Consider the following 17,680-nt stretch of genomic DNA (forward strand, 5'->3'; position numbering starts at 1 on the left):
AATACACGTTGAAGCTGTCAGTAATGAATTAGTAACAGTGCTCCTGAAAAAGAAGGTAGAATTTATAGCTTACATCAAGGACTGTTACTATAAAAAGTCATTAAAACAAAATATTGACCAGTCTAACCATGAAAAAGATATTTACAGATACTCAAGACAATGAAAAAAGTAATAAAATGACAGCTATGGAAGAAAATAGAATGATATTAAACTTGAAAATCAGAACAAAATATCTGACATTCTGAAAAATATACTAAAATTGTCTGAAGATTTATAAAATACATACCCATAATCCTTAAGCAAATTCCCAAATAATCATACCCAGCGTGGTACTAGAATGAGATGGTATTATAGGCCAGTAATAGGAAACCTACAAGGAACAATATTCCTGTACTATTTATAAGATGACAAGTATCGAAAACTTCAGATTCTTTCTATAAGGTAGCAATAGCACTCTGGATACAGTAAATGCTTAATAATATTTGTAAACTGCTGAGTGCTTCCTGCTACTACAACAAACAGGCAATGGAGTAAAAGCGAAGATAATTTCTGACTAATTGTAAATAAGATTAAAGACGTAGAACTCCTAAATAAAGTATTAGCAGATCAAATCCAGGAATGCTTAAAGGACTAGTAAAATGGAACCAAGTAATGTTTATTCCTAGAATGCCCACTAATTCATTAACAGGAAAATTATTTCAATTCACTGTATTAATAAGTAAAAAAATTATCTTGAAAGATGCTGAAAAAATATTTGATAAAATTAAAACTTCATTTCTGATTTAAAAAATAGACTTTCAGTAAATAAGAATAAAGATATTTTCTGTAAGATAACTACATAATATCAATAGCAGACATCTTAGTGGTGAAATGCTAGAGCATGTATTCTTAACAGGAGCAATAACTGAAAATTAGCTCTTGAGGGGACAAAAACATCTTAACCTTTATGTATAAAGTGCAGATAAACATACAGTACCTAATACAGGTTTTACATTATGATATTGAAACTTCTTGGGGGTAACTGGGAAAAAGACCTAAATAGAAAGACTTCTCCTGGGGTAGGAAGGCAAACAGGTAGAGAAGCGTTGCTCTAGAGGCTTGCCTGCTACGGTCACACCTGTGCTTGCGAATACCACAGTTCACACTGGTTGGGGTGTTACAGCAAATGCAATAAGGCAACTGAAATAAGTGACACAAATATTGAAGAGTAAGAGCCAAGGCTGTTACAGTATTTGAAGGTGATGAAATTTTCTGCAGAGAAAACATAGAAGGTCTTTTGGGAAATTATTTCAATTGAGAGAGGCGCAATAAGTTGGTTTCAGATAAATTACATGAACTATCCCTGTGAACAGAGCTGAATAGTTTATTGACAGTCATAAAAAATGAGTAAGTGGGAAGATTCAATGTTGTAGCTATTTTAAATGTCCTGAAATTATCCTGAAATTCTGTGTAATTGATACATTTGTTCATTTAACGAATATGTGTTAAGCATCAGTTGTATGACATACTGTTCTAAATTCTGGGTGTACAGCAGTGTGTGGAACAGACAAAAACCGCTTCCCTACTGGAACTTATACTCTAGTCAGTAGAGATAGACAAAAAAGTATAAATAGAGTATGTCATGGTGGTGATAATTCCCATCAAAATTCTAGTAGGGTTAGTTTTAGAATCAAGTAAAATATTTTAGAGTTCATCTGGACCAATATCTCTGAGAGATGGCTAAGAGAACTTGTTAAAGATTAATTGTCCTATCAGATAATTGATTATAATGTAAAATTAAGTTATGCCATAGGTGCAAAATAGATCAGTGGGGTGAAATATAGAGGGTCCAGAAACAGACTCAAAATGAGAATTTTTGTCAGAGATAAAAGTGGCATTTCAGATTACTGGAGAAAACAGTGGGTTATTCAATGAGATGGTATTGTGGTCGACCAGCTATTCTCAGTACTCCAAAATAGATTCCAAATGAGGTAAATAATCATAAAGATTAAACCAGCATTAAAGTACCAGGAACATGACTTTGAATGCGTGACTCTAGAGTGGCGAAGAAAAGGTCAATGGGTTTGATGTTAAAAGACTCAAAATTTCCCGAGGCCCAAGAGCACCGTAACCAATGTGAAAAGACAGTGATAACTGGGAAGATTTGGACAGTGGGGACAGTGGAGACAGGGTGAACATTCCCACTAGAGATCTTACAGTTAAGGAAATTAAGCCTAATAAAGAGATGGCAAAGGTGATGAAAATGGAATTTACACACAGTGCAAGTTGAAACCATTTATTTTGTTTTGCCTTTCAGATCACTGCAGATTAAACAGGTTCTGACACCCACTGTTGCTGGTGGGAGATGTGCTGATAGCACTGCAGGCCAGTTTGGTTTTCACGTTAGGCTCTTAAATGTACATCCTTTGGCCAGCGATCCCTCTTTGAATGTAATGAAGGGAAATAATTGGGTAAACGTGCAAAAATCTTTTGCAGCCAAGTGTCCATTGTCATGGTCCAATAGCAAAAAATTGGAAGCCATCTCAATGCCACTTTAATTATACATCCATACAGTGGAATACTAAGGAGCCTGAAACTGGTGTAGATGTGTATTTACAAACATGGTAAGGTGTCCCTTGTGTCGTTTACGTGTTAGATGACGCTGCGGAGCACACGGCACCTGTGGCACCTGTAGATGAGGCTGCAGAGCACACAGCTAGGTGCCCTGGTACACGGAGGACCTGTGGCCTCAGCGCCACGGGCGTCCTGACTGCGGCGGCTGTGTGTGGACGCCTGCTCTTAGAGGTGAAGGTGGCTCCTTGCCCCGAGGGATGGCTTTTAATCCCTTCATGCAGTTGGACTGTTCGCGGGTTTCTGCGATGGACGTGCCTGTCCTTTTCTCAATCTAGGCGGGAACCCCGAAGCTCCTTTCAAGGGAGGAAGAGGAGCAGGGAAGGTGAGGATTGAGGCTGAGGAGTCCAGGATGTCTCAGAGCTGGTGTTGCCCTGCTGATGGGCACAGACAAGGCCCAGGAGGTTCTGGGGCTAGTGCCAGCTCACTGGTGGGCAGAGCCAGGTTCCTGAGTGTCTTCTGCAGGGTCCTGGGGGGTCCTTGAGCTGATGTCCCCTCAGCAGTGGGTGGGACCAGTTACTGACATGGCTGGCTGCAGGGTCCAGGGTATTCCAAAGCTGGTGTTGGCCTGCAGTGGGCAGGGCTGGGGCCCAGGGGGTTCTGGGGCTGGTGCTGGCCTGCTAGTGGGTGGGCTGGGTCCTGACACAGCAGGCTGGTGGTCCTGGAGCTTGTGTCCGCTCTCCAGTGGCTGGAGTTGGGGCCCACAGGGTCCCAGGGCTGGTGCCCGTCCACTGGTGGGTGAGGCTGGGTCCTGGACTCTGGTGAACAGGGCCGGGTCCTGGGATGGCTGAGGGGTCAGGGGGTATTAAGGCAGCAGGCCTGCTGGTGGGCGGGATTGTGTCCTTGCCCAGCTAGTTGCTTGGCCTGAGGCCACTCAGTACTGGTGCCCATAGGCTGGTGGGCAGTGCCAGGTCCACACTAATGTGCTAGAGGACGGGTTCCAAAGTGGCCTTGCCAGCACTAGTGTCCTCCTGACAGAACGAACTCCCCCACATGGCTGCCACCAGTGTCTGTGGCCGCAGCGTCTGTGGCCCCAGGGTCTGTGGTCCCAGGGTCTGTGGTCCCAGGGTGAGCTCCAGCTGTCTCCTCCCTCTCTGGGAGTTTCTCCAAGTTCAGCAGGCGGGTCTGATCCAGGGTCCTTGTGAGATGCTCTGTGCACCCTTTGAGAGTTGAGTCTGTATTTCCCACAGCCCTCTGGCACTCCCAAAAGTAACCCCCATGATCATAAAGCCAAACGACCTGGGGGCTACGGCTCTTCCTGGTGTAGCACTGCCAGGCTGGGAGCCCGACCTGGGGCTTGGACCACACTCTCCTTGGGGAGAACCTCTGAAGTTGTGATTACCCTCCTGTTTGTGAGTCGCCCACCTGGGGACCCCATTCTGTGGGTCTTAACTGCACCACATCTACACTCCTCCTACCTGTCTTGTGTGGTTCCTTCTTTATGTTTTTGGTTACAGAAGATATTTTCTGCTAGTCTTCCGGTTTTCTCATCAATAGTTTCTCTGTATGTAGTTGCAGTTTCTTGCGCCCTTTGGTGGAGGTGAGGTCAGGGTCTTCTTCCTACTCCGCCATCTTGGCCTGGTTTTGTTTTTCATAAAGCTTACGGGCTTTTCAAAACGGACACAGACCCTGAGCTAATTGGGTTGAAAGTCTGCACCCTTACTGGCTTATACAGGTGTACCTTTTGTTGAGCCTCTTGCTTTGTAAAGCGTTCATGAAAAATCATTGGTGAAGAGAGTTGGATAGTTGATTTTTATGTTCACTGTCAGTTTTTTCTTGGTTTTTAAGGTGCCAACAAGAAAAAGCTTTTCTAACTCAACTCTTTTTTTGGGGGGAAAAAAGATTGTAACAAAATAAATAAAAATAACTTTGAATCCTGAAACAATTTGGTCAGTATTTTATTATAAAATGCTACTGTGTAAAATGGGAACTTCGCTTTTTAAAAAAAGAAATATAAACATTTTCTGAGGGATTTTTCTTAATTTAGAGAGCTCAGTATGATACCTGAAACATAGAAGGTGTTCAGCATTTCGTGTGTTCCATAGTCCTTGTCAAGCTGTGTGTGTTTCGTCAGAGTGTGCTAGTATATATTCATGGGTTTAGATTTATCATCTACAAAGTTTGAATTGGTTATTCATGAGGCTTGCTAATAATTATGCTTCTTATTCACACAAGGATTCAAAGAAATAGTCAAGTTGATGTGGACCAAGATAACTTTTATTTAAACCAAGTTTCCATTTTTTCCCCCGTAGTATTCCAGTATTCCATTTAGAAAATAATTCTTACTGCTTCATTATTTTGAGAAGAGGAAGAAGGGGTTATAAAGGGCTAGTACAGTGAATTAAAATCTCATGAAGTAGGGACGTTCATATTCTTTTATGTTGAATTTTCGTTCCTTAATGGCTTATGCAATAAGAGAAACCACTAACTTGGCAGCCTTTATTTTTGCCGACTCAGTAAATTCCCATGACTGTATTTCCATCAGTAATGAATAATTTCCTACTAGATTTGGTGATAAAAATACTTTGTTAATTTATTTTGTTTTGCTGATTTCTGAATTCCATTCATGGTGTTGTGGAAAGAACACAGAAACAAAAGACCTAGGCAAGTCATAGGAACTCACTGCTCCTGCAGTCTCTTTCGGTTTTGAATAGATTCTGATTCAGTACTCTAAGGGTTATAATACCGGATGGTTAAAGAGTTGTTTTCAGAAGTATTTCAAAAGTAGTGTCTTAAAATTAATAATATATAACCATTTCAGAGTTATAGTTTAAGCTTTGTGAAGCTGTTTACTTTCTGACTTCTGAGTTATACAAAAGTGCTTCGTGAATATTTTCAAAGCTGTTTGTGAAGATTTTTTTTAAAAACTGCTTTTAACATTTTAAAATCCTTGACCTCATCGGCATTTTTGTAGACTTTATATGCAAGATAAAAATGCAAAACAATTTATTTTAATGATTGTATTTTTCTCCATATACAAACCCTACTTATGACATAATGCCTTGTGATGTAAGGTTAGTAGATAGTCAATAAATTTTTATTGTTTAAAAAAAAATTTTAAAAATGCAAAACAAATCTTTAACACAGAAACTTACAAGATGTGCAGATTTTTTTTTTAATTGTGCCGTCACACAGAAATGACTTATCATGCTTGTTTCTAGTATCTTTTCCACATTTTTCTTTGGTTTATTTAATGAGAATTTCTAAGCCATAGTAAAAGTCTCTCTTTTTACCTAAATGTTGCATTCCCTCTCCCCTCCTTCCTTCCCTCAGTCTGTCTGTTCATCTCTCTGTTTCTCCTTTAATAAAACTGGGGAAATGAAAAAACCTTTGGTTTGTTTTTTAAAATAAATAATTGTGTATTTTAATCTGGTAGCTATAATGGTTTACTTTTAATAATTTATATTTAAAAAGTATCTGTAAAAGCTTTGTAGCCTAGTCTTTGCAATATAACTTTCGAAAATAAAAGGGATAATTAGGCTATCTAATACCCTAATATTCAAATATAAGATTTTAAAAATTCAGATTCTTCTAATGATATATCAAAAATGTTTTATAATAAATACAAGAATTTTTAAATGAATAACAACATGCTTTTATCATAGTTTTAGTTTAATTGTGAAAAATTAGGGAGGCCAGTTTCTATTGTCTTAACATTAGTAACTGAATTTAAAAGCTTTGTCCTATAAGTAAGACTCTCATAGAATCGAGAACTAAAAAGCGGCCTTAGGAATAATCTCATCCAGCCACCTTATATACAGATGAGAAAACTGTTTCAGAGCGCATAAGAGTAACCAAGGGCTTTTAGTTGTTAATGCCAGAGCCCAGCTTAGAACCTAGATCTCCAGACTATTCACAGATGTTAAGTTTTTGAGGTTGTTCTATCAAGGCTTCGTTCAGCGACTTACAGCTTGGATATACTTCTGTTTATTAAAATATGTCTAGATTACCATGTGAATCTATTACATATCTAAAAAGATAAAATTTAGGGCTTCCCTGGTGGCGCAGTGGTTGAGAATCTGCCTGCCAATGCAGGGGACACGGGTTCGAGCCCTGGTCTGGAAAGGTCCCACATGCCGCGGAGCAACTAAGCCCGTGAGCCACAACTACTGAGCCTGAGCGTCTGGAGCCTGTGCTCCGCAACAAGAGAGGCCGCAACAGTGAGAGGCCCGCGCACCGCGATGAAGAGTGGCCCCCGCTTGCCGCAACTAGAGAAAGCCCTCGCACAGAAACGAAGACCCAACACAGCCAAAAATAGATAAATAAATAGATTAATTAATTTAAAAAAAAAGATAAAATTTAAATGAAATTCTGAAAGCTTTTTGAAGGGAGTTATTGTCCTTGAGTGAAGATGTCCTTTGTTCGTATAGATAGGAAGGAATGTATTTGCCACAAAATGATAATTCCGTGGTAAAGCAAAACCTCACATTAAAAAAATCAGCGCATCAAGTTTAGAAATTATTTCATCTTCTTCCATTTCTTTCTTTTAGAGAAACTGCTGAGAAGCAGGAAAACACTTATGCTTTTATTTTCATTGTGTCTACAGAATATAAATCATTGACAAAATGTAGTATTAAAGTGCTTCCTTATTGAGGTACTAAGCAAGTGAAGCTCCAGCCAAAATATTAGCCTTGCTTATTAGTACCTCAGTGAAACAAAACAAAATATCTCACCTGGTCCTATTTCCACAAGTACAGACGCTCTAGGAGGTAGCGCAAAATCAGGTCAGGAGTGGGCATGTTGGAGTTAGGCAGTGTATCCAGCTCCGCCCCTTGCGTGCTGTCTGAGCTTGAACAAGTCAGTTTACTTCCCTGAGCCTCAGCTTCCTCTTGGAGGCAGGAGAGCTGATAAGACTTAACCTTGTCTGGCTGCTTAAAGGAAGATGCGGAATGTGGTGCCTGGATGTCAGGCAATGGGATATGACTGAGTCATTCAACTGGTATTAATGTGTCCCTTAAAATTTAACATTAAATATTGCAGTGGTAGGTATGTGTCATTATACCTTCATGAAAACCTACAGAATGTACAACACCAAGAATGAACCCTAATGTAAACCATGGACTTTGGGTGACACTGATGTGTAATGTAGGTTCATGAATTGTGGTAGATATACCAGTGTGGGGTAGGGTGTCCATCATAAGGGAGGTTGTGTGTGTGTGGTGGGGGGGGAGGGGTGTGCAGTGGGTATCTGGGGACTCTGTACTCCTGGCTTAATTTTGCTGTGAACCTAAGGCTGCTTTAAAAATAAAGCTTATTAATTTAAAAAAGAACATGAATAAATGTTAGTTGGATCACCTACCCATCACACATTGGGTAGAGAGCCCAGCATCCCTCCAGATATCTGGCAAGTTTTGGAGAATTCTCTTAGACTCGGGCTTTTCTAGCTTTAACTTCAGGTTCTGCTGCATTGCCAACCTCAGCTCTGCCTTCTCCAGCTACCTGCTCTGTTCCTTATTAAAAGGCACTGGCCAGTATACATGCTGTGTGAGCAGGAGAATGTATTAAAAGTTTGGGAGTATGAGTGGGAGAGGGAAAAAAAGCACAGCCAATCAAAAGTGTTAGTGCTCCCATTCTAAAAGTCTCTGGGTTGTACCTGCCATTGGGACAGTTCATTGGTCCCTTCACATAAAGCTTTATTCTCTTGTCATGGTTTATTGACCCTTGCAACTACCACTCTGTTCCCTCTCTCTCTCTTTTTTTTTTCAGTCTACCTAGAGAAACTGAAAAAACTTACTTTCTTAATGCAGAACCATTTTCTTTCCTTGGTTCTGTTAAGAATTATTTTTTTAAGGGTAAAATCACGACTGTATAAATAAATTTAAAAATTAACACATTGAAAAGAAAAAGTGCTTCCTTATATCCAGAAATGTTTCAGTGTAGTTTTTATTGTCCCACTAAATATGATTTGCTATAAACTAGACCTGCAATTCATATGATAACGGTGATATATTTTTATTCCGTTAACTAAAAAAAAAAAAAAATCACTCTTAAGTGTATGTTTATTCACTGTAAATATATCAACACCATACCAACATCAAAAGAAATCAGACAAGTGTCTACTACCTGGTTAATTCCTAAAAGGGTCCTCTTAGTCCTGTTTATTCCCATTCAGGTCCAGGTAGTTGAAAAGTTCTTGATACATTAACATGAGTCTGGAGACATGTCAGAATTATGATTGCTTTTTAATTTTTTTTTTTTATTTTTTAGGTTAAAGTATAATTGTCTTACAGTATTATATTATTTTCAGGTGTACAACATAGTGATTCAATATTTATAGATTGTACTCCATGTAAAGTTATTATAAAATACTCCTATAATTCCTGTTCTGTACATTACATCCTTGTGACTTATTTCTTTTATACGTAGTAGTTTGTACCTCTTAATCCCCATCCCCTATTTGACCCATCCCCTCCCTCCCTCCCTGCTGGTCACCACTAGTTTATTCTCTGTATCTGTGAGTCTGTTTCTGTTTTGTTATATTTGTTCATTTGCTTTATTTGTTAGATCCCACATATAAGTGAAAACATACAGTATTTGTCTTTCTTTGTCTGACTGTTTTCACTAAGCATAATACCCTTCAGGTCCATCCATATTGTTGCAAATGGCAAAATTTTATTCTTTTTAATGGCTGAGTGGTATTCCATTGTATACATGTACTACATCTTGTTTATCTGTTCATCTGTTGATGTACACTTGGGTTGCTTCCACATCTTGGCTATTGTAAATAAAGTTCCATGAACATTGGGGTGCATGTATCTTTTTGAATTACTGTTTTTGTTTCCTTCAGATATATACCCAGGGGTGGAATTGCTAGATCATATGGTAGTTCTATTTTTAATTTTTTTGAGGAACCTCTATACTGTTTTCCGTAGTGTCTGCACCAATTTACATTCCCACCAACCGTGCATGAGGGTTCCCTTTTCTCCACATCCTTGCCAACACTTAGTTCTTGTCTTTCTGAGGATAGGCATTTTGACAGGTGTGAGGTGATGTCCACTGTGGTTTTGATTTGCATTTCTCCAGTGATTAGTGATGTTGAGCATCTTTTCATGTGCCTGTTGGCCATCTGCATGTTTTCTTTGGGAAGATGCCTATTCAGGTCCTCTGCCCAGTTTTTATTCAGGTTGTTTGTTTGATATTGAGTTGTACGAATATATTTTGGATATTAACCCTTTAGTAGACATATTATTTGCAAATGTCTTTTCCTATTCAGTAGATTATCTTTTCCTTTTGATGATGGTTTCCTTTGCTGTGCAAGAGCTTCTCAGTTTGATGTAGTCCATTCGTTTACTTTTGCTTTTGTTCCCTTGCCTAAGAAGACAGATCCAAAAAAATATTGCTAAGACCAATGTGAAAGAGTGCACTTCTATGTTTTCATACATTTAGGTCTTTAATCCATTTTGAGTTTTTGTTTATGGTTTGAGAAAATGTTGTAATTTCATTCATTTGCATGTAGCTGTCCAGTTTTCCCAACACCATTTATTGAAGAGGCTGTCTTTCCCGCATCTTATAGTCTTGCCTCCTTTATCATAAATAACAGTGGATATATTTCTGGGCTCTCTATTCTGTTCCATTGATATGTGTGTCTGTTTTTATGCCAGTACCATGCTATTTTGATTATTGTAGCTTTGTAGTATAGTCTCAAGTCAGGGAGCATGATTTCACCGTCTCTGGTCTTCTTTCTCAAGATTGTTTTGGCTATTCGGGGTCTTTTGTGGTTCCATACAAATTTTAGGATTGTTTGTCCTAGTTCTGTGAAAAATGTCATGTATAATTTGATAGGAATGGCATTAAAGCTGTAGATTGCTGTGGGTAGTACAGACATTTTAACAATATTAATCCTTTCTGAACATATCCATGAACACGGGATATCTTTCCATTTCTTTGTATCATCTTCAGTTTCCTTCATGAATGCTTTATAGTTTTCAGAGTATGGGTCTTTCACCTCCTTGGTTAAGTTTCTTCCTAGGTATTTTATTCTTTTGGATGTGGATTTTAAATGGGATTATTTTCTTTCTTTCTCTTATAGTTCATTATTAGTGTTTAGCAACACAACAGATTTCTGTATGATTCCTTTTTTAGCAAATCTATAACCCTGTTTGGTACCTAACAGGTTTTAAGCATGGAGTCTGTTCTTAGACTAAGAGCCAGTGTGTAACAATTTGCAGCTCATCTAAGTGTACCTATGTATGTATGTGAAATTCCTAATACAGTACTCTGCTGCTATCAGCCTTTATCATTTGTCCATTTGTATCATTTAATCCTTTATTATTAGTGTGCTTGGGCGAGGATATTGCCTTTAAAAATGGCTTAGTCTGTGTCTGCAACAATTTTCCTTACATGAGTAAGTAATAGCTACTTTACCTCTTGTCTCTGTCGTTTCGCTTTCAAAAGATAAAATTAGCTTGTGGTGTGTAATTTTAGGGCAGGCTCTTTCACTTTTTATTCCTCACCTCTTTCATTATCTTATATGGCTGTATAATGTAAACGCTGGATATTGTTTTAATTAAAAAATGAGGCTTATGACAGGAAAGTCAGACTTTTGTTAACCTCTGTTCAGTGTGTTTATATAAGAAAGATCTTATGACAGAATTTCAAAGACTATTGCGTTATTGCATTTGGAAAATCCTTGTGAGGAAAATGTATAGGCACTTAATGACAACTCTAGATGGAAGTTTTCCTTTAAAAATATCCTTGTTAATTCGGCATGAGTTGTGAAACTGAACATGTTCAGAAACTAAATTCTCTTTTCTTAAGGCTTAGACTTTTTCCTGAGAGTGATGATAATGTATTTCATTTATTGGTGATTTTAAATGTAAGAACGTTACCTATAATGCAGGATGTTTCTAAGTGGAGGTGGGTTGAAAAGAGACATCTCTTTCCAGAATTCATTCCACAGATAATTACTGAGTGCATATTTTGTGGGTAGGTACTGTTGTGTGCGTTGTGGACATTGTAGTGTAAAAAGTAGATATTCTTATATCTGTAAGTTAAATGGCTCACTGATCTTCCTGAGATAATGGTTTGTCCATGCTTGGGGATATGTAGGTGATGCTTCATGGTAAGGAAATGCCGTTTAATTTTTGCATATGAACCAATATAATGAACACTGGATTTTCAGCTGCCTTTGATGTGTATATCTGGAACAGAACTGTACTTTTCAATCATAAATAAGAAAATAGATCATAGTTTTTGATTCATGACTCTCCATAGTGGCCCAGACATTACCTGTTATTACCAGACACTACTTTGTTTTACTTGGACAAACTTTGAGGATAACATAGGTAAGATTTATGATCCTCTGTAAACGCCTTCAAAATGGATTTGGAAAATTGGGAGTAAATTGAAAGTGTCTTGTCCTAATTGTTTGTGTGTGTGTGTGTGTGTGTATGTATGTGTGTGCGCGCACCCTTTTTTTTTTGAGACCAGAGGTACTCTAATTTCAATTCTGTTTCACAGCAGGATGAGCCAGTTCCCCCAGCCATGTAAGAAACAACTAAGGTTCTTAGAGTGTGACTATCAGATACACAGATGACCTAGTAAGATGCAGGGTGCTCTAAAGGAAAGAGCGGTATCAGAGTCCTGTGAGTCAGGAAACCAAGGGTCTGGTCTGTTTTACAACGAGTTGGGTGTGTGACCTTGAAAATGGTCTAACCCTAACCCTGGGTAGTATTGCCATCTTAACAATATTAAGTCTTCCTGTCCACATCTTTCAATTTATTTAGGTCTTTAATTTCTTTCAACATTTTAAAATAATTTTCCAAGTACAAGTTTTGCACTTTTGTAAAATTCATTCCTGAGTATTTTATTCTTTTTGATGCTATTGTATACAAGTGTCTTTTAAACTTTTTTTTGTTTTTTCATGTGTGTACCTAATACCTGTCCCCATCCCTATTCTCTACCCATTGTACCTCTTCATCCTATTTTAATTCCAGTATTCCATTGATACCATGAACATTCAGAAGACATTTATTCAACTTCTGTCAGCAGTCATCTGGCATGTTTATTTTGTGTCAGGTACTGTATGACAGGTACTAGAAAACTAGAGTTGATTAAATATTATGTGTTTTCAATGAGGAGATACAGACTTGGTGTCTAAGATGTAACACTTACGTAACAGAAGTGCTATAGAAGGAGGAGGGATCAGGGAGACTTTTTAGAGAAGGTAACATTTAAGCTTGACTTTGAAATATTGGTAAGGATTTAACAAACTTGGAAAGTCTTTCTATTTAGTCGAAATAAGGTAAATGAAATCAGGAAGGCATAAAAAGTACTTAGTGGTTCTTAAGAGGTGAGTGGGCTTGTGTGGTTAGTGTCAGATGGGTGCGGGAAATGACTGAGGATGACCTAGGGGGTGTAGAAGAGTCTGATGGTGACAGGTTTTAATAAGATGCTAAGGATGTCGTGGGGACTGGAGACCACTGAGCAGTGGGGGAGATGTTTTTTTTGAATCAGGAATGATGATTAGATCTGTAGTTTGGAGAATTGACTCCGGTGTTTGCTGAGGGGGGATTGCAGCGAAGGGATAACAGGGGCAGAGTGACCAAGTAGGAGCTGGCTGGCTTCAGTATCCAGGGAGAGAAGCAGCCGACCTTGGACTCTGCCAGGGGATTCTGTTTGATTCAGGGGGTGTGATGGGGAGGGAGGGGAGTTCAAGATAAGCTTGGGTTGCCTCATTTGGCTTATTAGATGAGTGGTAACCTCCTGTGGTTCTTTGCTTTTTGCTGCTGTTGTTCTGCTGTTTTAATTGCATTAAACGAGTTTACATAGGCATGATTGAGCTCAGTCTCCAGCCCCCTCCCCTTTCTCAGAGGGGGCCAAGCTGACGGCACCTGGCTCAGAACCCCAGCCCTCTAATCACAGGGTTGCTGTCTCTGGTTTGGCAGTCCTGGTACTGGGCTGTCACGAGCACTACGTACGAGCGGTACTGAGGGTTCATGAAGAGCCAAGACACTCCGTGGATTTTGAGTCTCCCTCCCAGAAACCAGGGACAAAGGTCTGTCACCTCTTTATTATCCAGCACAGCCCAGACTCGTTTAGCTCACTCTGCCAGCACCCACTTCCATGTTTCCAGATTCTGTGGCTAATCTGCTAATATCTGGATAGTCACTTCTGGATAAAATTTAAAACTCCCTCCCCCTCTTCCCAGATACACATCTGCCTATTTTGCAGCCTTATTACCACTTAGGTTAAACCAACGGTCAGTTCTTACATTAACAGGACAATATAAATCTTTTTTCTTTTGCCTCTTTTGAAAGTTTCAAGAGCTGTTATTCTTGGATTGATTCCTTTCCATGGCATCCTGTTCTTTTAAGCGTAAGAGTTTTCTCCTTCTGCAGATATTTATGTGGGGGTCAAAGTTTACAGTACTTTTGAAATGTGTGTGTGTGTGTGTGTGTGTGTGAGAGAGAGAGAGTGTGTGTTTCCTGTTATCCACTGTGTTAATTTGCTGGGGCCGCCATAACAAAGTACCATAGGCTGAAACAACAGACGTGTTTTCTCATGATCTGGGGGCTAGAAGTCCACGATCAAGGTGTGGGCAGGGCTGGTTTCTCCCGAGGCCTCCCTACTTGGCTTGGAGGTGCCACCTGCTCCCTGTGTCCTCACGTGGTTGTCCCTCTGTGTGTGTCTGTGTCCTCATCTCTTCGTATAAGGACACTGGTCCTGTGGGATCAGCACCCATCCTAGTGACTTCATTTTACCTTAACCACCTCTTTAAAGTCCCGATCTCTAAATACAGTCACATTCTGAGGTCTTGGATTAGGACTTCAACGTAATTTGCAGGGAAGCACTTTAGCCCGTAGCCTTATCTCTGTTTCCTCTGGATCTTTCTTTATTTTTTATTTTTTTATTTTTTTAAAATTTATTTGTTTGTTTTTTTTATTTTTGGCTGCATTGGGTCTTACTTGCTGTGCACGGGCTTTCTCTAGTTGTGAGCGGGGGCTACTCTTCGTTGTGGTGCATGGGCTCCTCATTGTCGTGGCTTCTCTTGTTGCGGAGCACGGGCTCTAGGCACGCAGGCTTCAGTAGTTGTGGCGCGTGGGCTCAGTAGTTGTGGCTCATGGGCTCTAGAGCGCAGGCTCAGTAGTTGTGGCGCACGGGCTTAGTTGCTCCGTGGCACGTGGGATCTTCGCGGGCCAGGGCTTGAACCCGTGTCCCCTGCATTGGCAGGCAGACTCTCAACCACTGCGCCACCAGGGAAGCCCTGGATCTGTTTTTTTAATCTGACTTTCACCTCTCGCTCACGTATTTCCCTTGACCACCTTACGGTCTTTGTCCTTGTGCCTTTTAGGATGAGGCTGCGACAGCTGCTTGTTTAGTCTGTGCATGGGCAGAGTTGGTCTGTGTATGCTTTTCCTTGGGTGACGTGGCTGCAAGTAGTCCTTTCTGGGAGGACTCTTCCATGCTAGAGTCTCCGGTTCTCTCTTTCCAGGGCTCCTTAGTTTCTCCAGAGTGATTCTTGTTACCCGGACAGAGTGGAGTTGGGTGAGAGGGTTGGCACCCTCCTCTCTGTGCCTGGTGTCTGTCCCTCAGTCCTGGTCCCTTCTGTTTGGTTTTGTGAGAGATTGAACTGATCTGGCTGACGGTGGGGTGAAGGCAGGGACCACTGTCTAACTTCACTCTGTGAAAAGACAGACAACCAGCAGCTGTTTTTCTCTGAACCCACCCTTCCCTTGTCTTCTGGAGCATCTGAAGCCTTGAGCACTTGAGGAGTTCTGTGGGTTTATTAGTGAGGTTTTCTCATTTCCTGGTTGCCTACTGTGCGCTAGGTGCTCTGCTTTGCTGGTATTATGTATCTGATCTTTGTTGTAGCCTTATGGAAGGTTCTGTTACTGGCCGCAGTGTCCATATATGAAAACAGAGGTTTGGAACGGAATTAGAGTGCCAGGACTAGAGTGCAGGGCATCTGAACTCAGAAGCTGCACTTCTGCCGGCTCCACATCGGGACAGTTAGCAAGTCTCTGCTCCTGTCTGCGTGTCGAAAATGTCAGTGTATTGATTTGAACACATTTAAAAGAGTTGCTACACTAAGTCTAATACAAAAATAAAATGAAATTCAGTACACCTATGAGAATGGAGATGTTCTTTAATTTTATGAATCTGATTAGTTCAGAATGTGCTCCTTCAGGAACTTCCAGCATATACTTCGGGTGCAGCAGGTGGTGGCATGGAGCTCTGGGGGACCTTAGGTTCTGTCTGTCCTTACATCAGAAGTTTATGTTCTTGATGTCTCCCCCCCAGTACTAGCTAGTGTCCTTAGTCACCGTCATGTGCAGGAATTGTTGGCAGACAGGCTAACTGACAGCTAAAAAACCCAGCACTGTATGTTTGCAGAATACTGCTGTGTTTTGGTACTGAATGTCTAGTTCTGGCATTTCTAGTTGCTGCTCATCTCAGTTGGCACTAACCCTTTTTTCCTTTCTCTTCTACAGATTACTTCTGTAGCTTGACCTCTGCTTTCCTCAACAAGCAGAATGTCTCGATCACGACAACCCCCCCTTGTGACAGGCATCTCTCCAAATGAAGGAATCCCGTGGACAAAGGTCACGATTAGAGGAGAAAACCTAGGAGCTGAGCCAGCTGACCTCATAGGTAAGGGCAGGGACGATGCTGTGTGTTCATGGTGAATGCATTTTTATGTTGGGCAACTGAGGCAAGATATACTGTTTTGAAATAGTGAAGGTAATAGAAAAACACCCCTGAGGTCTGTACAGGATGATCTGAATAGAAATGAAAGAATTATTTGGTTTTCTGATTTTTCTGTTAAAATCATTATTTTGTCAGATCTTGCCCGTATTGTCTTTCGCCTGGTCCTTGAGAAAGTCCCCCACAGCCGAGGTTTGCCTCCTTTCCTCGGGGTTGGCCTCTCCTGCCAAGACTGCCAAAACTGCCGCCCAGCTCTTCTGGCCTCCCCTCATACGGCTGTCTGCTCTTCTCAGGTGCCGGGTGAACTAGGCCTCTTCTGTTCCTTATTGCTCTCGGAACCAAATCCAAACTCCCTCCACCCAGAGGAGCCTGTGCGCTCTGCCCGGTGGCACCCTGGGATCTGTGGGCATTTGTCTGCACCCGATGCCCATTGGGGCGGGAGCACCGAGCCTCCAGACTTAACAGCCACAGGCGCTCTGCAAACTCATGCCCACCCACGGTTTTCATTAGGTTCCCCTAATGTTTACGTATTCAGAGCAAGCTACATTTTAGTTCTTAGGATCAGTTTATGCTGTTTATCTTTTTAAGCCCAAGGATGCGAGCGATAGAACACTCTGCATCCACTTGGCACTGCATAAGTGTTTTTTTATTTTGGTTTGCAGTGTGCCCCCTTCCTCTGGGGGAGACCCTTTCCTGCTGGTTATTTCAGTATTCTGGTCTGTCAGTGGTTCTCACCTGGCTTGTCTTCATCTTCTCTAGAACTTAAAAAAATGCTCTTGCCTTAGCTGCTAAGTCTCAGTCTGTAAAGATAGAGCCTCATCATTGCTTTTTTTAAAACACAGTTGAGTGTCAGGCACGGCCAGGATAGAGAGCAAACCATAAATATCAGTGTGTGGTCAGTTTGGGTTATTTTCATGTGAACTCTGCATGAGGGTGTGCAGATACATTCAGAATAAGGAAGGGAGGCACCTCAGCATGTGCTGCTGAATGTGTATTCTGATTTCCCACACATTAATTTATTTGGATTCAGACATTCTCTTGACTCATTTCATAATTTATGAAGGACCCCTTGGTAAATACTAGAGATGATGAGTTGGAGCTTGTTTTTCTTGCATTATAGCTGCTGGTTGACACATTGTTTTTTGGCCATCCAGAAATCCCTTGGAAAAGAGAAAGTTGATTAGAGCTGGGCACCATGGTTAATTACTGAGTCTTGCCCTCCCCAGCTCGTTCTTTTCACTAGTGTTACTTAACTGTGTCTCATTTTATACTGTTTTCTCTATAGCTACGGTTTTTGATTCTTCAGTAAATAAAACTTAAGTTTATTATCCTTATGAAGGTAGTCTTTCTTATCCTATGTCTTGGTTCTTGACAAAGCTCATTCCAGGTTGTTCTTTCCCCAAAGTGGAAAAATCCCTAGAAT

The 17,680-nt window shown here is 40.6% G+C and overlaps 1 protein-coding gene across 2 annotated transcripts in view; it reads left to right on the plus strand.

Annotated features, from left to right (window-relative positions):
• Window positions 1–17,680, plus strand: part of EXOC2 (exocyst complex component 2) — a 156,423-nt gene that overhangs the window by 13,722 nt on the left and 125,021 nt on the right. For both annotated transcript variants that reach the window (XR_009009545.1, XM_057555106.1), the window contains exon 2: window positions 16,044–16,203. Coding sequence is in view for 1 of the 2 variants with exons in the window: in XM_057555106.1 (XP_057411089.1) it covers window positions 16,086–16,203 (118 nt within the window). In the remaining variant the exon portion in view is untranslated. The remainder of the gene's footprint in view (window positions 1–16,043; window positions 16,204–17,680) is intronic.

The sequence above is a fragment of the Balaenoptera acutorostrata genome, chromosome 10 (genome assembly GCF_949987535.1).
Source record: "Balaenoptera acutorostrata chromosome 10, mBalAcu1.1, whole genome shotgun sequence".
Lineage (NCBI taxonomy): Eukaryota > Metazoa > Chordata > Mammalia > Artiodactyla > Balaenopteridae > Balaenoptera > Balaenoptera acutorostrata.